Raw genomic sequence first — 18,269 nt, forward strand, 5'->3', positions numbered from 1 at the left:
CAGAGGCACCTTAAATACTGCCAATAGCTGATCCAATTCAGTGCGTTTCCCAAGCACTCACTTTCAGACCACACAGATGCTTTCGTGACATTTGTAAAAGCATTGGCTATACATGGATTCATGCTGGCTGCTTCCTCGCAGACAATTCCAGTACAGACACATGGCAGCTGACGCTCATTTGTCCTGTATTCGCGTCTCCATCCTGAAACCGCCATCATGGGCCCGGTCAACCAGGCCTTGCCCAAGGCAGCAGGGCGTATAAAAGCCTCCGTCTAACCCAAGGTCATCTTCCAGAATTGTCCGAGCGCCCTCACAGCAAAACATGGCCGTTACTGTAAACAAGTCAGGAGGTTGAAGACTCAGCAGACGGATCGATATGTTCCACTTACATGCATACATGCTGCCCTTGTACCAAGCTCGACAAAAGGCCTGCTTATCAGTCGGCGTCTCCGTATCGGGATTTGCTATGCCACGCCACTCGACCTCTTCTTTCTCCATCTCGTCTCTAGAGGGTCCTGTGCCAGCTTCTGGAACGATTCTTCGGAGAACCGCCCTGACAGGCCGCCCCGTAGCAACCAGCAACACGCCAATGACGATTGCCAGATGAATTATTACTCCGTGGAACCAATTGCGAGCCCTGTGGCATTCTGCCCAGTGAAAGTTCGGTCCATAGAACTCGTCCTTCCGGGAGGGGATGACCGACAGGAGTCCCCATGAGCGTTCTACTACTGCCTGGTCGGGAGTATTGGTAAGAGCAGTGGTGACGGTTCCCAGATTAGGCACGTAGTGAACACCAAGGATCTTTTGCTGGATGGAAACGCTGGGTCTTTTTGGCTCATTTGGGTGTGGCACAGGCGAGTGTGTAAAGGGCTTTCCAGCCTCTGCCAGCTCACTCACGGTGAAGTGGTCAAATAGAGTGAGGACAGTCGATATAGTGCCTCCGGATGGGGCCGCTCTATGTCAAAGCATTCAGTATGCACGCCCGAAAGGGAGAGGAAGGGAGATCCAACGAACCGCAAGTTGTGAATCGAGATTGTGACGTCTCTCGTCTTGACATCCATCTGCTTTCGAAGCGTGTTGGCCAAAGCCCACGTGCAGAGATCTGCCGGAGCAGACTCCAAGCCCATCTGGGGAATAAGAATGGCACCGCTCTCTCTGGCAGACTTTTCATACTTGCTGATCATCTTATACGTCCAGGGACTCTCGCCAGTAATGTCAAGGTAGTGTGTACCGGCTTCAGCGCATGCTCTTACAGCATGCTCTCCATGAGCGCTGTACGGGCCGACGGTCGTTATCAAGACGAATGTCCTCTTCACCAACGCGCTCATTTGCTCATCATCGTCCACACTCGCCATTTCAATTGCTGTTCATCGAGTTATCAAAAGTGCCCTTGGAAAATATGCTATGTTATAACGAGCGGGCTAGAGGCAATGGCTGTAGACAAACCTGGCGGGTCCCTGTCCGGATTCAGCTTCTTGCAGTCTTCAGCGACTGCCTGGAGCTTCGACTCGGAACGGCCTGCAATTGCCCACTTCGCATTGACCGGGAAGTTGGCGGTGATGTACTCAGCTGCCAAGCGGCCGGTGTAACCTACGATGCGCATGAGCATCGCCGTGCATCACATTCCCCCCCCAAATTCGAGATCACATACCGGTGGCCCCGAAGACGACCAAGTCATACTGGCGGTTGTGCTTCTTAAACGGCATTATGAGGTCAAGCGTTCTGTTGCAGGCCTGAGGACTGTGTCCTTGCAACGCTTAGGTGGCACGTCCAGTGGGCTGAATCACACAATCAGGGGGGAGGTTCCTGGCAGGGCCAAAGAATCGATGCAGATGGAGGAACGAGCGTGTTCATGAGGCTTCTGTCTACCAACTACGTACGCTGTGCAGAGTCCCCTAGCAGTAGAGTTATACTCGGATTACGTTGGTTAACTCTGCTCGGTAAACACAGTGATGCTATGACATTGATCGATGATACCTACAGCCTGCAAAACCGCTTGCAAGTGGTCGCAAACGATTGACTGATGAAACCATTCGCTCATGGCCAATGCCCGCTTGCCGCTAGTATTCCCCATCCGAACACACAAGAGTGGCTGCGGACAGTGGTGGGAAAGGTACGAGAGTACATGTCAATGATCAGTCACGTGGCAGGCCAAAGACTTATCGATAACCACATTGTGGAAGAAACCGGTGGTGGGGCTTCGCTTGGCCCATCGCTCACGTGCGTGCCCTAAGGAAAATCACAACTCCAGCTTTCCAGCACATTTTCGCGAGAGCAGCCTCCAACCGAAGTCAAGCATCCAAACATCCCCATCCCTACCACAAATCCGTCAAGATGACCAAGCGCACCAAGAAGGTCGGCGTGACGTACGTATACTCTCACGAAGGAACAGATGAACCAAGTCGACAATTGCTAACTTTCTCTCCAGCGGTAAATATGGTACCCGGTGAGTCTTGAAAAGCACATCCGCCTCCAATCCCATCTCGATATACCGATCCCGAGTCCGACGAACGAGTCTCCAATTGCATCTCCACGGCTTCTTCGATACTTGAAAAAAGAAACGCCAGCTATGATCACTGGCAGCGTCCATGACGGCGTCTTATGGCAACTCACAAGATCTGGATGCGACATAACTCGGGACCTCGAATATCAAAATCGGATTGGCAATCTCAGAATCGACTGGCAACTAATACGATGGCTTTAGTTACGGTGCCTCCCTGCGAAAGCAGGTGAAGAAGATGGAAATCACACAGCACGCCAAGTACACCTGCACCTTCTGCGGAAAGACCACCGTCCGAAGAAAGTCTGTCGGTATCTGGAACTGCCGTGCCTGCAACCGAACCATTGCTGGCGGTGCCTACACTGTTGCGTACGTCCGCCCACACAAACCCACGCAGCGCTTTCTCTCGAAAGCTTCTCACGAGCTCCCCCGCGAAGCGATCTGTTACTGACCTTGTTTTTTCCGTCTCAACAGCACACCCGCTGCCGCTGCCATGCGATCAACTCTGCGACGATTGAGGGAGATTGCTGAGGTTTAAGGTGTTTTCTTGGTAAAACGGTGAAGGATTCGGCTTTGCTTTTTCGGTCTGGTGTATGGGGGACATTGTTTGCGTGCATACACTACGAGTTGACGAAAAATGGACGTCGACGCTCGATCTTTGGTCATAGACACCGGTCGATAGGCAATGAAACCAAAAAATGGGAACTGCATTATCTCCGGACACCCGAACCGAGAATAACATGGTACCATCATCGATCCCAGCGCTTGGTGAAGGAAAATGAGGTGGTCAGAAATTGCGTGAGTCGGACTTGAACGGCCATGTGTCGCAGATCGAGGAGCAGTGAGTCAATCCATCAGGCAGCGCTGTCTTAGGGTCACGAGGATTCGCTCTGCGGCACTTTTCCACTGTATGCATTTGGCTTTCCATTGCGGCCATGGAAGCAACCTTGGGTTACTGGTTGGTAAGGCAGTGCCGTCTGCAGCATGACGGTACCCGTAACCGAGCGGCATGTACTTGATCACTTGGTCACAACACGTGAACCCCCAAGCGTGAGAATTTGATCTCGGGCGAGGTAATCGTGCCGGAACCCAGAGAAATATACTCCTCTTTCACGATCCGCGGTTCAATCAGCTGTGCCCCGAGACCGGTCACTGAGGGCAACAATATCGTTGACACGGGTACCTGAAGACTTCATAAAGTTACTGGCACGGTGCTCTGCCTCGCTCGTATCCATTCGCAAATCACAGCTCATGGGATCAATGACGACCCGGACAGCGAAAAAAGGATGAGTGGGGTTTCGGGACAAGAAAGCGGCACAGCGCTTCTCGGTCCAATGCAAGTGTCTCATACCTGGGTCTGCATCAAATGATTACGGGAGGTCCACAAGCTATGCTTCCTTTTGCTCGGCTCGAAACTTGTTTCTTTGCGTTCATGCTGAACGCCTTGTCATTCTATGCCACGGACGCACCATCAGTAATCGTAATATTACGAAAGACAAACAGCATCGTGTGCTGCAAGTTATCCAAGGTAGCTGTGATATTACGCCCCTTCCAGCAGAGAATCGTCGAGGGAGATGAGGGGCCAGTCCAGTCAGTCAAGGCCCGTCAAGTGACAAATGCAGGTCTGGTTCCTTGCATGTGCGGATGGGGGCACGCGTAAAGTGCCTTCTCTTGCTCTGCGAACAATATCTGTCTCTTCTTCCATTTTCCATAACAATTTGGCGAACTTCCCATTTGCTGATGCAGATATATAATTTTCTTCTCATGTATGCCGTCCTTTGGCTTTCACATGCCAGTACTAGTAGCTCATGGCATCGCATACAAAATGCGATATTCCAAGGTCTTTCTTAGCTCGTTCCTCAACTCGACGTACTCGTAATACCGAAAGAGAGGGCATCGGGAGGGCCCAAATCGTCCCAGCATTCATCACCCCGTCGAATCCCCCTCCTAACACCCCGCTTGGCCCTTTCAGCTTCCTCCCCCCGGCCCCCCTGACTGAACCCGATTCTCGCTCACCAGAAGCACCTTTGGTCTGTCCACATTGCATTCCATGCCTTCAAAATCAGCCAGCCTCTTTTTTCCTCTGCCTCCCTCTCTTTCTTCCGTCCATCTCGATATGCACTCCGAACGAAATATGTAATGTTCCATCCGTGTAGCACCTTGTGATATGGCACCTCTCCACACGCCGCCCTACCTGTACCACTTTGCGCTCGAAAGGTACCCAGGTAGCACGAAGCTACCATCACCTCAGCATCACGATTCATCAGAGATGCATTCCGCCATGCAGCTTCACGGCATCCGGCAGACTAGCAGCAGTAGCAGCACTGTGGTCAGGTCAGCCCAGCAGCAAAGCACCCCTTGTGGCCGCGTCCCTCTAGGACCAATTGCTGCGCCGTCATGTTCCGTCACCCACGAGGTTGCAGGCCGCGGCACGTGAGATTGGCGATGGAGCCCATTTCGCAGGCATCATCGCCCGTGATGTGTGTGTGTACTTCAAAGGTACCTCTGCGAAGTTCGTCGCTCTCTGTCTTGGGATACCTCATCTTCATTCTGTCTTCTTCCGCCTCAACACCATTTCGAGTATAACGACACGGTACCTTTGTTAACGAGCTGAACCGGGCCTTATACAAGGCAATGGGTATGAGTTTCCGCTCGCTTAGTATCAACTGTGTATGATTCATATGCCAGTGTGTAAGATATTACTGTCCCGCCCAAGGAGAACTGCAAGGAGCGCAGGAATGTGCCGGTTGACGACGATGGCGGACATTTCGGAGCACTGTACCTGGAACCAGCCGTACGTCGACTTCGTACCAAGTCTCCTCGTCGAGAGTACCTGCAGAGTACCTCATATCGCGCGCAATCTTTTCTCCTCTCCCCTCGCAAGGTCCACGGGTCAGTAAGGTACTATTAGTACCTGTACTACCTTACTACCTTATTTTCCCTTGGGTTTTCCGTTTCCGCTACGGGATGCTACTACTGTAGATACCTACCAAGGTAGAGGTCGGTCTTGCCTGAAAGTGTATCTGCAACACCGTGCCCGCCAAACAAAATCTTAGAACCTCGTGCCAGCTCTTGTCCTCTGCAGGCACCAAAGTCTAGCATTGCATCCCAGAAAGGTCCAACATCTTCCCTGATTGGACTTTTAAGCCTCTCAAACTCCCGAGGTAGTTGCCTACCTTACCTAAGGTAGCATATTGAGCACGTTGGATCGCTTCGGTGCCGAACGATTGATGGCTGATACGAGGTGTGACGTCCGCCACGAGGCAGAGAGAGGCCTCGCTTCTTACCTCTGCATGGCGTCGTAGATTCACACTTAAAAGAGATGACCTGTGGCGGTACCCGAAATCGTTAGTGCTCAAGTACCTGCTGGTACCTCTCAAGGTTCAACTCACAGAATCTTCAAGTCTGCGGTAGGACGCGGCAGAAAAAAAAAAGGAAGAGCAAGACGTGATCAAAGCCACTCCAAGACACTCCCAAAGATCCAAGGTACTTCTCCCTGCGCTCTTCAAGTGGTAGCCCAAACGCTCACGCATCACTACTTCGCCTTGTTGATCCTACCGCTTCTCTTCTCCAACTTCAAGTTCTCCAACACTCCAGTACTTCCCAGTACGCACAGCCGACGATAGCGCACGGAGTTGCCCCGACCCGGCTCACTCACTCACTCACACTCACTTCCTATTCAACTCTCGCCCACCCGCTCTCACGCCCATGCCGAGAAGATTCCCCTCGCCTCTACTGACTCCGTCTCTCTCTGTATCGTCCACCATCAATCTTCCGCCACCTTTTCCCCAGCGTCCAACAGCGGTTCCATTGACAGGCGTGGCGCCGCGAGCGCTGTGACTCGCCGATTGGCCCCGCCCCAGACCCCTAACAGGCCAGGCCAAGCGCTAGCCTCCAGTTTGCCAGAGCCCGCCTTTTCTGGGCTGTCTCTTAGCTGAACTCTCCCTCTTGCAATCCGAATCTCTCTTGGTGTCTTGTCTTGTCTCGTCACTCAACAGCGCCTTTGCAAGAAAAAAAAATTGCCTTTGCAGTAGAGGAGGGAAAAAAAAAGGCAGCCAGCAAGGTTCACGGCCGTTTGCTATCGACCCTCACAGGCTATTCTCCGGCTACGATTTACTGTACGTACCTCGCCTCACTCGCCTTCTTCCTGGCTGTGCGCGCCGCCATCTTTCTTCCTCTCTTCTCCAACCCTTCTTACCCGTGCAACCAGCTCGCCCACCTCAACCACTAACAGCATCCGTCATATTAGCCTTCCGTACCAAGAACCCAGTTTCTCTCGCCGCGGCACAACGCCACAACACCCGTCTTTTCCCACGTCTTCCAAGACACCTTGAATTTTTTCTGCTCCATCGGGCATCGTTGACTTTGTTGTCATTTTACATGTTTCCATCATTTCCTGGCGGCCATCACCACGACCGGCATCATGTCTGAGCCTGACCAGTGCATCATATGTTTGGATCCGCTGCCGCGCCCCTCGGCCTCGACTGACGGCGCCGTCGACTCCGCCGCAGATCCCATTGCTGAGGCCGTTGAGGGCGAGTCCAGCTGCCTCGACATCGTAGCCGCCCTCGATGGCTGCGATCACATCATCCACGATACCTGCATCCGGTCCTGGGCCCAAAAGACCAACACCTGCCCCATTTGCCGCAATCCATTTCACTCTGTCAAAGTCTACAACGGCGTAGACGGTAAGTACCTATAGCTCTCGCAACCCCTCTGTTTTCCCTCCCTGTCGACACAACGCGGGGGGGGTTTTTCACAAATGACATCGATGCAGCTGCTAATCAGGCTGGTAAATCTACAGGCATCGCCATTTCCACCTACGAAGTCGAGGACAAAAAGCAGGTTGCCGAGTTCGATGTGCAGCAGTGGCTTGGGGAGAACCCAGAAGAAGAGGAAGAAGAATCCAATCCATGCCCCATCTGCAACTCGGCAGAGCGAGAGGATATCCTCCTCCTCTGCGACGGCTGCGATGCAGCCTACCACACGCACTGCATCGGCCTCGACCACATCCCCGAGGGTGACTGGTTCTGCATGGAATGTGCCCATCTGAACCAGCCAAGTGAGGAGCAGCTAGAGTCGGAAGCTGCCGCAGAGACAGACCGTGCACCTTCAGGCGCTCGGCGTTCAACGACTCGAGCCCATCGAGGCTACCACGTTCGCACCCGTGCTCGTCTCAGGCGGGCACGCCGCCAAGCGCGCAACATTGAGTGGCAGGGCGCTTGGGGGCAGTTCTCTGGTCGCTTCTACGAGATGAGCGAGCTCGACCTCGATAACCATGACGACGAAGACGAGGATCTCGAGCGTTTCCGCAGGTTCCAGCAGCTGGATCGACGGGAGCTGCAGCGGTGGCAACAGCGAATCAGCATTGCACAGCGGCTTGGCGTGCAAGACTCCTTCGCAAGCAACATACCGCCACAGATTAGCGAACGCCTTCACCCCCCACCACCACCTGTCGAGGAGACGCGGGACGAGAGGCGCGCCTGGGGAGCATTGGACCGAGCTCGGGAGGTCGAGGCTTCCAGTCCCAGCACTCGCAAGAGAAAGGCCCGGTCTGCGACGGCCTCGCCCATCGAACAACCCGCCCAAGAACCCGAGAGAAAGCTCAAGCGTCCTCGAACCCGACGACTCCCCACGCACGGCGAAGGCTCTGCAGCAACTACACACCCGACAGCCGCCGGTCCGTCCTCGGCAAGACTGCCAAACGGAACTTCCTCAAGAAGCAACAATGTCAGCAGCGCCGGCCGAGATGAGAGTGAGCCGACCCTGGTCGTGTCTTCCCTGCTCAAAGAGCTGGAGCCAAACATTCACTCCGAAGACGAGGCATCCGGTGTGACCTCTGGTTGGCGCCCTTTCCACGAGGCATCATCGCCAGCTCTCTCCCCATCACCCTCCGCGTTCAGCAGTCCCCGGGCTCTTTCAATAACACCACCTCCCTTGCCCAATCTCAATGGACGTCCGTCGTCCCCAACCCTGTCTCTCAGCACGCACATCGAACCGGTATACCCGCCTGCTAATTACTCGCCCACCCGATTTAGCAGCAGCGACCACAGCGACTCGGAAGCGCCTCCCATCAAGCCGGAGCCTCGAAACGGCGGCCGACCCGAGAACAGTCTCGAGAGTCGGCCCCTTGAACTTCGCCAGCCTCGGCCTCGGCGTGCCCACGAGATGTCTCCAGAGTCGAGTCCGACGCGCGGTGGCGATGATAACTCGACGAGACACACAATGACGACGGAGGAGAAGAAGAGCGTCAATGACATTGTCCGCAACGCCCTGAGACCGCACTGGCGGGCCCAGAAGTTGACGGTGGAACAATATGCGACAATCAACCGTGATATCTCACGAAAGCTTTACGACGAAGTGAAGGACGCGTCCTCACTCGATGACGAATCTCGACGACAAACCTGGGAGAGGAGGGTCACCCAGGAGGTGGCCCGAGCAATCTCCGAACTGCAAGCCTGATCACGGGTGCACAGCAATAAGCATTTGGTCTGGCGTTTCAAGGCTTTTGTCGACGGTCCACATCATGGTTTGATACCCCCAGCCTCATTGACGGCAACGTGCATTTTAGTTAGGGACACCGAGGTGTAATAGGAGTCGGGTATTTTGTTTTGCAGTTCTTGTCATACTGGTGGCGCCTGTCGCCCATGCTACAGCGCATTGCGAGTCGTGCTTTGAATATGTATCGTACTGGTCATACATGTCTCTTGCCTTTCTGTGGGCGGATACTAGGGCTTTAGAGCTAGGTAGCTGAAAGAACAGTTCGAATGGTTTCGATGTCCGAATGCAGCGTTCGTGGCCAGAGATTGTGCACCTGAATGAAGAGATCTTAGCCAACAGGTCTGACGACTCAAGAGGAGCTTTACCGGCAATTTTCACACGAAAACCCCTGGCCGGTAACACCTCTGATGAGATTTGACGCCATCTTGTCTGCATTTGGCCGGTGATGGAGAAGATTGCGGTCTTGGTAGAGTAGTACCGATGAATATTGGATTTTTTTTCTATTCGATTCGCTATCACGGGTTATGGAAAGCATTGAACGTAAGAAACGAAAAAAAGGATGAAAGTGGATGTTTCATGGTCACAAAAGGGCGAGGTCGGAAAAACACTATGGAAAATCGCAGGAGGAACGAGTAACGAGGCAAAAAGGCGCAGAAAGGGAGCGGGGCTTTTTTTTTTTCCACGGGTGACGAGGATGTCAATTCAAAAGTCGGCAAAACAACAACAACAACAAGGCGAAGACTGGGGGGAAGGAATGTAAGCAGTATCTATCTAACAGAACCCAGTGGGAAAAGTTTGAAGAAGGTGCCGCTAGCGAAAAAGACTGCAATACTCTCTCTCGGCACACGAAAAATGATCAGGACGCTGTGGAGGTGGAACAGCAAGGTCTTGACGATAAGGAAATGGTGCCTTGAAGAGAAGAGGAAAAGGGAAAAAAAGGAAGAAAGAAGAGGGAAGGGGTGTTATGGGAAATACTATGACAGAAGATTTGTGTGGCCTGAGGCAGCAGAATTGGACCAGCCTGGTGGCAGAGCTTTTTGCGCTTACCTAAGGTAAGGGAGGGGACAGAAAAGATGAGCTGCATTCAGCAACTGAAGTTGCTCGATTATGTAACTCACGCAGTTTAAGAAGTTCCAGTTGCAGTGGTTTCCCAGGTGCTTGGTGGGGTTGAGGTACGTACCGCCGCTGGACGGAAGAACCAGGCCACCAAAAAAGTTCGAGGTGCAAGACATCGCGGTCAAAAGAGTTTCGGGTGGTTTTTGGCTCGGCATTTCTTGTTGTCTGCGAGCAGCAGAATACCGCCATGATGGCAGCCTCAAGTAGAGGCAGCAGAGCCGTTCGCGGCATCTTCTCATGTGAGTCAATTCCCAGCAGTAGTCGACCTCTGCGGCCGCCAATTGGGGCGGGCAATGGCATTTCACACGAGAGAGAGAGAAAGAACCAGAAGAAACTGACCCAAGATGCCCGCATATACAACAGCATCCACGCTGTGCTCCCGATGCGCAACCACATACAGCGCAGGGACAGCAGCAGCAATAGCAGCATCTCCCCGCTTCTACTCTGCAGCCGCCGCCACCACGACGACAGAAGCAGCCGTTTCCAGCACGCCTTCTCCTCCGCCGGCTACGGCGACGACCTCCACCAAGACGACGACGACGACGACGACGACGCCGTACCCGTACGACATCCGCTCCGGCCTCATCCTCACGCGGCCGCCGCTCCTGACGCGGACGCTGCACCCGTTCGAGAACGCCTTCTTCTTCTACCAGAAGCGCCTGGAGGAGCGCCTCAACACGCCCTTCATCACGAGCATATACTTCAAGCCCGACACGGCGGCCCAGCTCGACTGGAGCATCAAGGTGCAGGAGCGCGGCGGCACCGTCGCCAAGGAGCTGGGCACGTACCACGGCAAGAGCTCGCGCGCGTGGGACGACGAGCTGCGCGTCGGCGACCCGCTGAGCGCGCGCGAGACGGTGCTCGAGAGCCTGCTGCGGGACGCGGCGCCGAGGGTGAGCGACGACGCCGAGGTGATTGCGCCCGAGGACGTGGTGCCCGTCGAGAGGCCTGCGGAGAGGATCTCGGAGGCGGACCGCAAGGGGGATGTCAGGAGGCTGGATCGGCAGATGGAGAGGACGCTTTATCGGAGGGGTGGGGGTTCCCGGCTGATGTCTTGCAGGATGAGAATCTTCACGAGGTAAATATTTTTTTCTGGCCTGCTTACTTGGGTGAGGAGGTCATGGCTAATTTGTGTGAAATATAACAGGCCGCAAAGAGAGTGCTCGACCAAGCCGCGGGCGTCAACATGAACACATGGCTCGTCGGCCGCGTCCCCGTCGCGCACCTCGTCCAGGAGCCCGTCCTCGGCGCCGACGGAACCGTCCAGAAGAGGGGCCGCAAGACCTTCTTCCTCAAGGGCCGCATCATGGCCGGCCAGGCGGACCTCAAGGGCAACCCGTTTGGCTACACGGACTTTAAGTGGCTGACGCGGGAGGAGCTGGAGAAGGAGCTTGCGCCCGAGTACTTTAAGGGGGTGAGGAATATGATGGCTGACAGGTAAAAAGAGAAAGGGTAGGGGGTGGTTTGGGTGTGATGATATAACATACATATAAAAAGATGATGAATGGATGGGGGACTTGTAACATTAGGGATTTGTATAATGTACCTTATTATACAATGCTTTGCGGCGGCTGATGGATGTGTATATTCACAGGCCTTTGTTTCAATATCTCTTGGATTGTGAAGTCGACCGCCGTTCAAAGTACATGAACTCGAAAAGAGACCCCGAGATATCTTAGTCTACAATTCTCTGAGCCGGCTTCCATATCTCTCCCGTTGTCATCATAGGCCCCTACTTCGTATCACTTGATCTCGGACCATGTGCACAAACAACGAGAAACAATCCCGAGCATCAGAAGGGCAATGACGGCCAAAACATTGGTGATATGATTTCCCCCCGCGTCAAGCCTCCTCCACCTCAAACTTGATACAGAGAGTCTGGTATCAAACGGAGCTACTATATCACGCCCAATTCTCGTTTTTTTTTAAATCTTGCCCCAATTTAGCCAGCATCGTTCCCTTCATACAAAGTTCATACAAAGTGACAGCAATCGTTAACCGGCCTTCCAGAAAGAAAAGAAGAAGAAAAAAAGCACATGGGTGACCGCTTGTTCCCAACGCCTGTACTCCGCTGTCCGCTTTCCGCTTTCCGATATTCCACAGTTGTCATATACCCGCTACGGTAGTCCTATGTTCAGCCTCAACCAGCGTTAACCGTACTTGTTTCATGACCCGGGCTTAGTTTGGCTTGGCCTGGCCCTCGACAAAGTTGAGGGCATCCTCCGTGCTGACGCAGTTGATCGAACTCGTCTTGTTACGGAACGTGACGCCGTAGCACTTGTCTGCAATATGAACAATCTCGGGTCGGAAAGTGGTGCAAATGAACTGCGTGCCGGCCTCGTTGGAGATGGACTCGAGCAGCGAGGCAACGGCGGTTCGGTACTGCGCGTCCAAATTGGCGTCGACCTCGTCAAAGATGACCATGGGGCTGCTTTCGGTTTGCTGCAGCGCAAAGATGAGGCAGAGAGCGCACAAACCTAGAAAGTGAGCACGCGGTTAGCAATCAACAGATAAGTTTGGGGTCTGCCTGCACTGTGGACTTACTCTTTTGACCACCACTGAGCTGCTGAATCTTTTGCTGCTCATCGAGATGCTTCGAGTTGAAAGAGACGCTGATACCAACACCAATGTAGTTCTCGACACTGCCCCGTGCCTCTTCGTCTGATTCCTCGGGTTCCTGACGACGATCTGTCTTCCTCTGGATGACCAGACGGCCGTGGCCGGCCGGCACAAGCTTGCTGAAGATGGTGGTAAACTCCTTGGACACCTGCTTGAAGGTACGCTCAATGGCCTCGTCCTTCCGCCGGTCGAGGTGCTCCACGAGCTCTTCGATGGAGCCTTGGGAATCATCCAGCTCTTTCCGGCGCTTCATCAACTGCTCTTGCTGCGTTGTAAAATTGTTGTACTGTTCAAAGGCCTTTTTGTTGACGTGTTTGTACTTTTTCAGTGCCTCGTTGACCCTTTTCAGTTTTGACGCAATCTAGTGAACAGTTAGTTGGCTTCCGTCTTTACCAGGAGAGACAGAGAAACAGGGCGATGCAAAGACTTACCGTGTTGGCCTGCATATTCTCGTACTTGTCGAAGGCCTCCTCGGGCAAGACTCCCAGCTCCCGAATGTTCTTGGCGCATTCCGCAGCCTGAGCGGTCAACAGAGCTTTTCGCTGCAGCGTCTTCTCCATCCTCTTCTGTTGTTTCTCGATTCTCTGGGAGATTTCCAGCTGGGTCTGCTCACGGTGGAGTTTTTCAGACTCGAGCTGTTCCAGGCGAGAGTTGAGCTCGTCAATCTGAGCCTCGGTCTGGCTCAAGTCGGCCTCGACAGCCTTCAGAGCCTTCTGCGCCTTCTTCAACTCTCTCTCGGCCTCCTTAAGGCCACCGGACGCACCACCAACCGCTGAGTTCTCAAAGGCCTGGCTGTTGAGCTGGTCCAGCTTCATTTGAAGATTTTGCCGCAGGTCAATCTCCAGCAGCTGCTTCTGTCTTTCCAGGCCTCTGCGCGTGTTGCTAAGCTCGTTCCACTGCTTCTGCAACTCCTGGACTGCGCGGCTTGATCCTTCGAGCTCGCGCTCCTCGGCGGCTGTAAGCGTCTTCTTGAATTCGGTGCCCAATTCGGCCTCGTGAGCTGCAACTTCCTCCAAGAATCCATTCATGTTCTTTTCGACCGCATCTCGCCTCCTGATAGCCGCCTCGAGACGGTTCCTCTCGTTTTCAATGTGGGCTGACCTGCTTCGAAGCTCGTGCTTGAGCGGCTCGAAGCCGTCTTCAGCCTGTCGGAGCCTCTGCTCGAGCTTCTGAACTTCAGACATTGCAGCCGTAATCTCCTGATCCTTGAGCTCGATCTGTCTCCGAATGTTGCGAGACTGTTCAGTCAGCCGCTCGTACTCCTCCCTCCATTTGTTAGCAGCCTGCACGGCTTCCAGGCGTGACTTTCGGGGGTCGATATAACCTCCGGTCATGGCACCTCGCTTGTTGGTAGTGTCACCTTCTGCGGTGATACCATCCACTCCGTGACTCCTGGCATACTGCGCAGCCACAGCAAGGTTGGGGCATACAACGACCTTTCCGAAAACCTGCTGGAAGGCCTTCTCAAACTTGGCGTCGTACTTGATCTTGTTCAGAAGGGGGACTGCGTCATTGGAGTTTGGAAAGTTCACTTTGCGAGGGCGGAGCTGGGCCAGCGGCATGAACGTGACTCGGCCACCGTGCTGCTTGTACATGGTGTCCGCGAGATAGGTAGCAGTGTCGGCGTTGTCCACGACATAGTGGAACAAGCTGGCGCCGGCAATCTGCTCGACGGGCAGTCGATATGCATCGCTGACATCCAGCAGATCTGCCAGCGTCCCGTAGGCGCCGGGAATATCCTGTTCCTGCTTCAGCCGGCGAATGGTAGCCAAACCGCGAGCGGTAGCCCCATCCACTGCCTGGGCCAATTCTCGCTCAGCCTGCTCCTTCTCTTGCCGGGCGTTGGAGATGACCGAGTTCAGTTTGTCGTCCTCTCGGCGGATCAGCTTTCGTTCGTCGTTCAACTTGTCCAGCGTCGCGCGGGCCCGGGCGGCTTGGTCCACGACCTCGCCCCTGTCGCCACTCCAGTTGGCCAAACGCGAGCGCAGTTCTGCAACCTCTCTCTCGCCCTGCTCGATTGCGCTCTGGATTCTGGTCACCTCCTCGTCAGCATCCAGCTTGTTTGCTTTCTGGGTGCTGATGGTCAGGTTGAGTTCCTGGATTTCTTGCTTGAGCCAGGCATCGCGCTCAGCCCTGTTCTTGAACCTGGAGCCGCGGCTCTGCTTTGCAAAGAGGCGTGATCGCGACGCCTCGAGAGCATCCAGCTGCCTCCTGGCTTCATCTTCTTGCTTCTTTGCCTCGTTGTATTGGGGGAGGAGCTGGGCCAGGTCTTTTTCCTTGGTCTTGATTTCTTTCTGCACAGAGGCAAGTTCAGATGCATGCTGCGCTCGGGCTTGTTCCAGCGCAGACTGTCCTTCCCTCAGGTTCTTCACCTTGAGCTCCACCTTGGCCAGCAGCTTCGCATTGTCACGTCTATCCTCTTCCTGCTGGCGTCGGTCAATCTGCAGAAGCTCCAGCTCTCTCTGCAGCTTGTGGATTTCGGCGTCGATCTTGGAGATTGCCTTTTCTCCTGCCAGGAACTGCGCGCGGCTCGAATCTGTGCTTTCCAGGCCGTCTTGTCTGGCATTGTCGATTTCTTCGAGGGCCTGCTGGACCGTAGTTTGCTCTCGGTGGTGGTAGGCGTATTCCAGACATCTCCTCTCTCGGTCCTTTTCCTGGAAGCTTCGCAGCTCTTCCTTTTCCTCTTCGAGCTCTGCCAATCTCTCTTTGATATACTCGAGAAGTTCGTCAATCTTTTCTCGCTTGTTGTTCGTCTCCGTCATGATCTTGAGGGACTCGGCGCGGCGGGCTTCGTAGACTTGCGTACCCGCAACTTCCTTGAGCAAGTTCAACCGCTCAGACTCCTTCATGTTTGTCAAAGCGGTGACGCGACCCTGGGGGACAATATAGTACGGGTTAGAGCGTGAGAAGCCTGCCGCCTCCAGCAGGTTTGTGACATCTGTCTTGGTCACGACCTTGCGGTCGACGGAGTATTCGTCCTTCTTCAGGCCGATGGTGCGTCGCAGCACGACTTCCTTGCCTCCGGTCGGGAATCGGTCGTCGCTGTTGTCAAAGATGATCTCGACATACGCCGACATGACGGCTGAGCCCGAGCCTTCGTGGAGAAGACCCTGGCGCTCTTCACGGCTCATCTGCGTGTATGCGTCGCTGAGGACGAAGCGCATCGCCGCGAAGAAGTTACTCTTTCCGGATCCATTGCGGCCGACGATGACGTTGGTCTTGGGGGAGAAGGGCTCGATGACCGTCTGGTCCTTGTAGCTGTTCAGGGTCCGTCAGCACACGGGCTCTCTCTGTCTCTCTCTCTCTCTCTCATAAACAATGGCGGGGTTGCGCTGCGGCACCTTTTGAAGCCTTGGATGATGATTTGCTTGATATACATGGTCGGCAGCGCGGGCGCCGATGCGCGACATCCGAGAGGCCAGAGAGCTGCAGGCTTGGGCTTTTCTGCCGCGGGTTGCGCAAATTCAGCAGAGGGCAGAAGTTGTGATATGCGATGCGACGCGTCTTTGTCCGGCCCGCGATTACCTTAACGCAGAGACTTGCTGGAGTCGCGTTGCACCAGCCCATCTGAGAGTAGCGCCTAAAATATCAGGTGTCGAACTGTGCAGGTACATGTACATGTGCCTCGGCGCTGTTGGCGTCTGCAGGTTCTCGTGGGTCTACCCTACAGCTCAGCGATTGATCACGGGAAATATCATGAGCAGCAGCTCTCTTCTGACTCTATTTGGTTCTCTTGAGGCTCTGGGGCGTAATCGTCTTATACTTGAGATGAATTGGCCTTGGAGAAATGTAGGATTTATTACGAGACACCCAACACGTAAACTTCATGCTCATTACTTACGTATGAGCCGCATCAATGTCGCAGCGAAGCTCGATCATGAATACTATCAAGGCAGTCCGATGCCTCCATAGTCCCTGCTCAAAGAGCGTGGGTAATCACTGAAAATGAAAGCTGGCTGCACCATATAACAGCCTGGAAACTGCAGAGGTATTGCGAAGCAACATCGCAGTGCGGGAGCTACCCTTGTAAGTTCACAGCTGGCACAGGGCACCGACGTAGTATTCAGATCCGAGGATACTGACGTCGACTAACGACACGACACACGGCAACAAACTGTAGTAAACTGCGAGTAAAGGTACCATTTAGGTTGTACTCGCTCAACCGCTCACTCTCATTCCTCCTTCATCTCCGCTTGCGTCTTCACGATAGTAACACCATCGCACGCGACGCCAGGCCATGACGGACAATCGTGCATAACGGATCGTCATGGGCGGGTCGAATTGCAGAAACCAAGTGACCGCGAGTCAAACAAGCTGGGGATCGCTGGCGTGTGTCGGACCAACCACTGCTGCGCAGCAGGGACAATAGCGTCTCACGGCAATTTTAGATTACGGCCAAACGGGTCGATCTGGACAAGCCAGATCTGGCCTGCACCCAACCAACCCGGGCCATTTCTTGTCTTGAAGGAGGAAAAATTTTGCGACATGCCATGTCAGGGGCGGCGCGTTTGAGAAGATTATACAGGGTGCCTTGTGCTACGTGGGAGGAGAATGACACTCGAGGAAGAGTGGACAATGGTTTCCCATCCTGCTGCTGCCTTCATTGGAGGAACAAACAGACCACATCATCTGGGAGCCCATCTTCTTGGTCGTTGCCTGAAGCCGGAAGCCGGTGACTCTTCATCGTACCCGTCAGACTGCCGAGCGCGTCGCAGCCAACGCAGCTCTAGTCGATAGTTACTAGATACGTACAAGTTGTGTACTTTGCATGGAAGGGAGAAGGAACAAAAGGAAGCTTGGAACATGGATAGGCAGGTATGAAGGATCCGACATTTGCCGGGGTCAGCATCTGGCCTGTTCTGTTTGCTGCGCTCACGATAGCGCCGCCGACTTCTCCATGCCCTCGTCCACAGGCCGTTGCCATCGTGGACATCAGCACTGTAATATCCGTCATCACTGTTTGTTGTGTCTTCAAGAATCGCTCGCATATATCGGCGACAAATCTGCATCCTGATCGTCCCAAGTGCGCCAGCGCCATCCCAACTGCGCAGCTGCAGTGGCACTTGATAGCGGCGGCTGATACATCGATAGCAGCTGGCTGCGTCACAATCAGCACGTTGCAGCACAGTGGTTGCATCGAGATTCTGACGCGCCCTGTCAAGATGGTTTGTTTTCGAACCCGTAAGAAGCGTGGCGTGCTGCCTGAAAGCTGCCGGGCTGGGCTCAGTTGCTCTCTGACCTCCAATGGGCAGCAGCAGCATTTCAGCCGGCATACTGCCGCATCTTGAGATGCACTTCCATGCAGCGAGATTCCACGGTGCCTGTACGAGTACCTTGCTTGTCGACCTGACCTGGCCAAGCAACACCTTTGTTTGCTCCGTACGAGCCGCGGCTAATCGCGCAGGAGAGACAGACAAAATGAAGGCCAACGCGACATTTGTTCTTGCTGCTCTTGCTACAAGGTACAAGAACATGGAAGAAGGCAAAGGCTCACGAGTCGGGAGTGACAGCTACTACCACGGCGTGGACAAGG

The 18,269-nt window shown here is 54.2% G+C and overlaps 4 protein-coding genes across 4 annotated transcripts; 3 read left to right on the top strand and 1 right to left on the bottom strand.

Moving 5' to 3' along the window:
- Nucleotides 1-174: 174 nt before the first annotated feature.
- BBK36DRAFT_1115702 (hypothetical protein) lies at nucleotides 175-1,706 on the bottom strand (the record flags this gene model as incomplete). The annotated part of the gene is made up of 5 exons (XM_024890158.1): nucleotides 175-332; nucleotides 390-955; nucleotides 1,015-1,363; nucleotides 1,447-1,590; nucleotides 1,652-1,706. The coding sequence occupies 5 exons, from the start codon at nucleotides 1,704-1,706 to the stop codon at nucleotides 175-177; spliced, it is 1,272 nt and encodes a 423-aa protein (XP_024750637.1).
- Nucleotides 1,707-2,321: 615 nt separating this feature from the next.
- Nucleotides 2,322-3,164, top strand: BBK36DRAFT_1134970 (ribosomal protein L37ae). Its single transcript, XM_024892486.1, has 4 exons — nucleotides 2,322-2,366; nucleotides 2,429-2,446; nucleotides 2,705-2,869; nucleotides 2,975-3,164. Exons 1-4 carry the CDS (start codon nucleotides 2,335-2,337, stop codon nucleotides 3,036-3,038), a joined length of 279 nt encoding a protein of 92 aa, XP_024750638.1. The 5' UTR covers nucleotides 2,322-2,334; the 3' UTR covers nucleotides 3,039-3,164.
- A 3,703-nt stretch (nucleotides 3,165-6,867) lies between these two features.
- Nucleotides 6,868-9,370, top strand: BBK36DRAFT_1134971 (hypothetical protein). The gene is made up of 2 exons (XM_024892487.1): nucleotides 6,868-7,187; nucleotides 7,304-9,370. Exons 1-2 carry the CDS (start codon nucleotides 6,924-6,926, stop codon nucleotides 8,960-8,962), a joined length of 1,923 nt encoding a protein of 640 aa, XP_024750639.1. The 5' UTR covers nucleotides 6,868-6,923; the 3' UTR covers nucleotides 8,963-9,370.
- A 929-nt stretch (nucleotides 9,371-10,299) lies between these two features.
- Nucleotides 10,300-11,701, top strand: BBK36DRAFT_1134972 (hypothetical protein). The gene is given in 5 exon segments (XM_024892488.1): nucleotides 10,300-10,356; nucleotides 10,481-11,103; nucleotides 11,148-11,195; nucleotides 11,265-11,569; nucleotides 11,585-11,701. The coding sequence occupies 4 exon segments, from the start codon at nucleotides 10,308-10,310 to the stop codon at nucleotides 11,556-11,558; spliced, it is 1,014 nt and encodes a 337-aa protein (XP_024750640.1). The 5' UTR covers nucleotides 10,300-10,307; the 3' UTR covers nucleotides 11,559-11,569; nucleotides 11,585-11,701.
- The last annotated feature ends 6,568 nt before the right edge of the window (nucleotides 11,702-18,269 follow it).

This window comes from Trichoderma citrinoviride (assembly GCF_003025115.1).
Source record: "Trichoderma citrinoviride strain TUCIM 6016 unplaced genomic scaffold BBK36scaffold_5, whole genome shotgun sequence".
Classification (NCBI taxonomy): domain Eukaryota; kingdom Fungi; phylum Ascomycota; class Sordariomycetes; order Hypocreales; family Hypocreaceae; genus Trichoderma; species Trichoderma citrinoviride.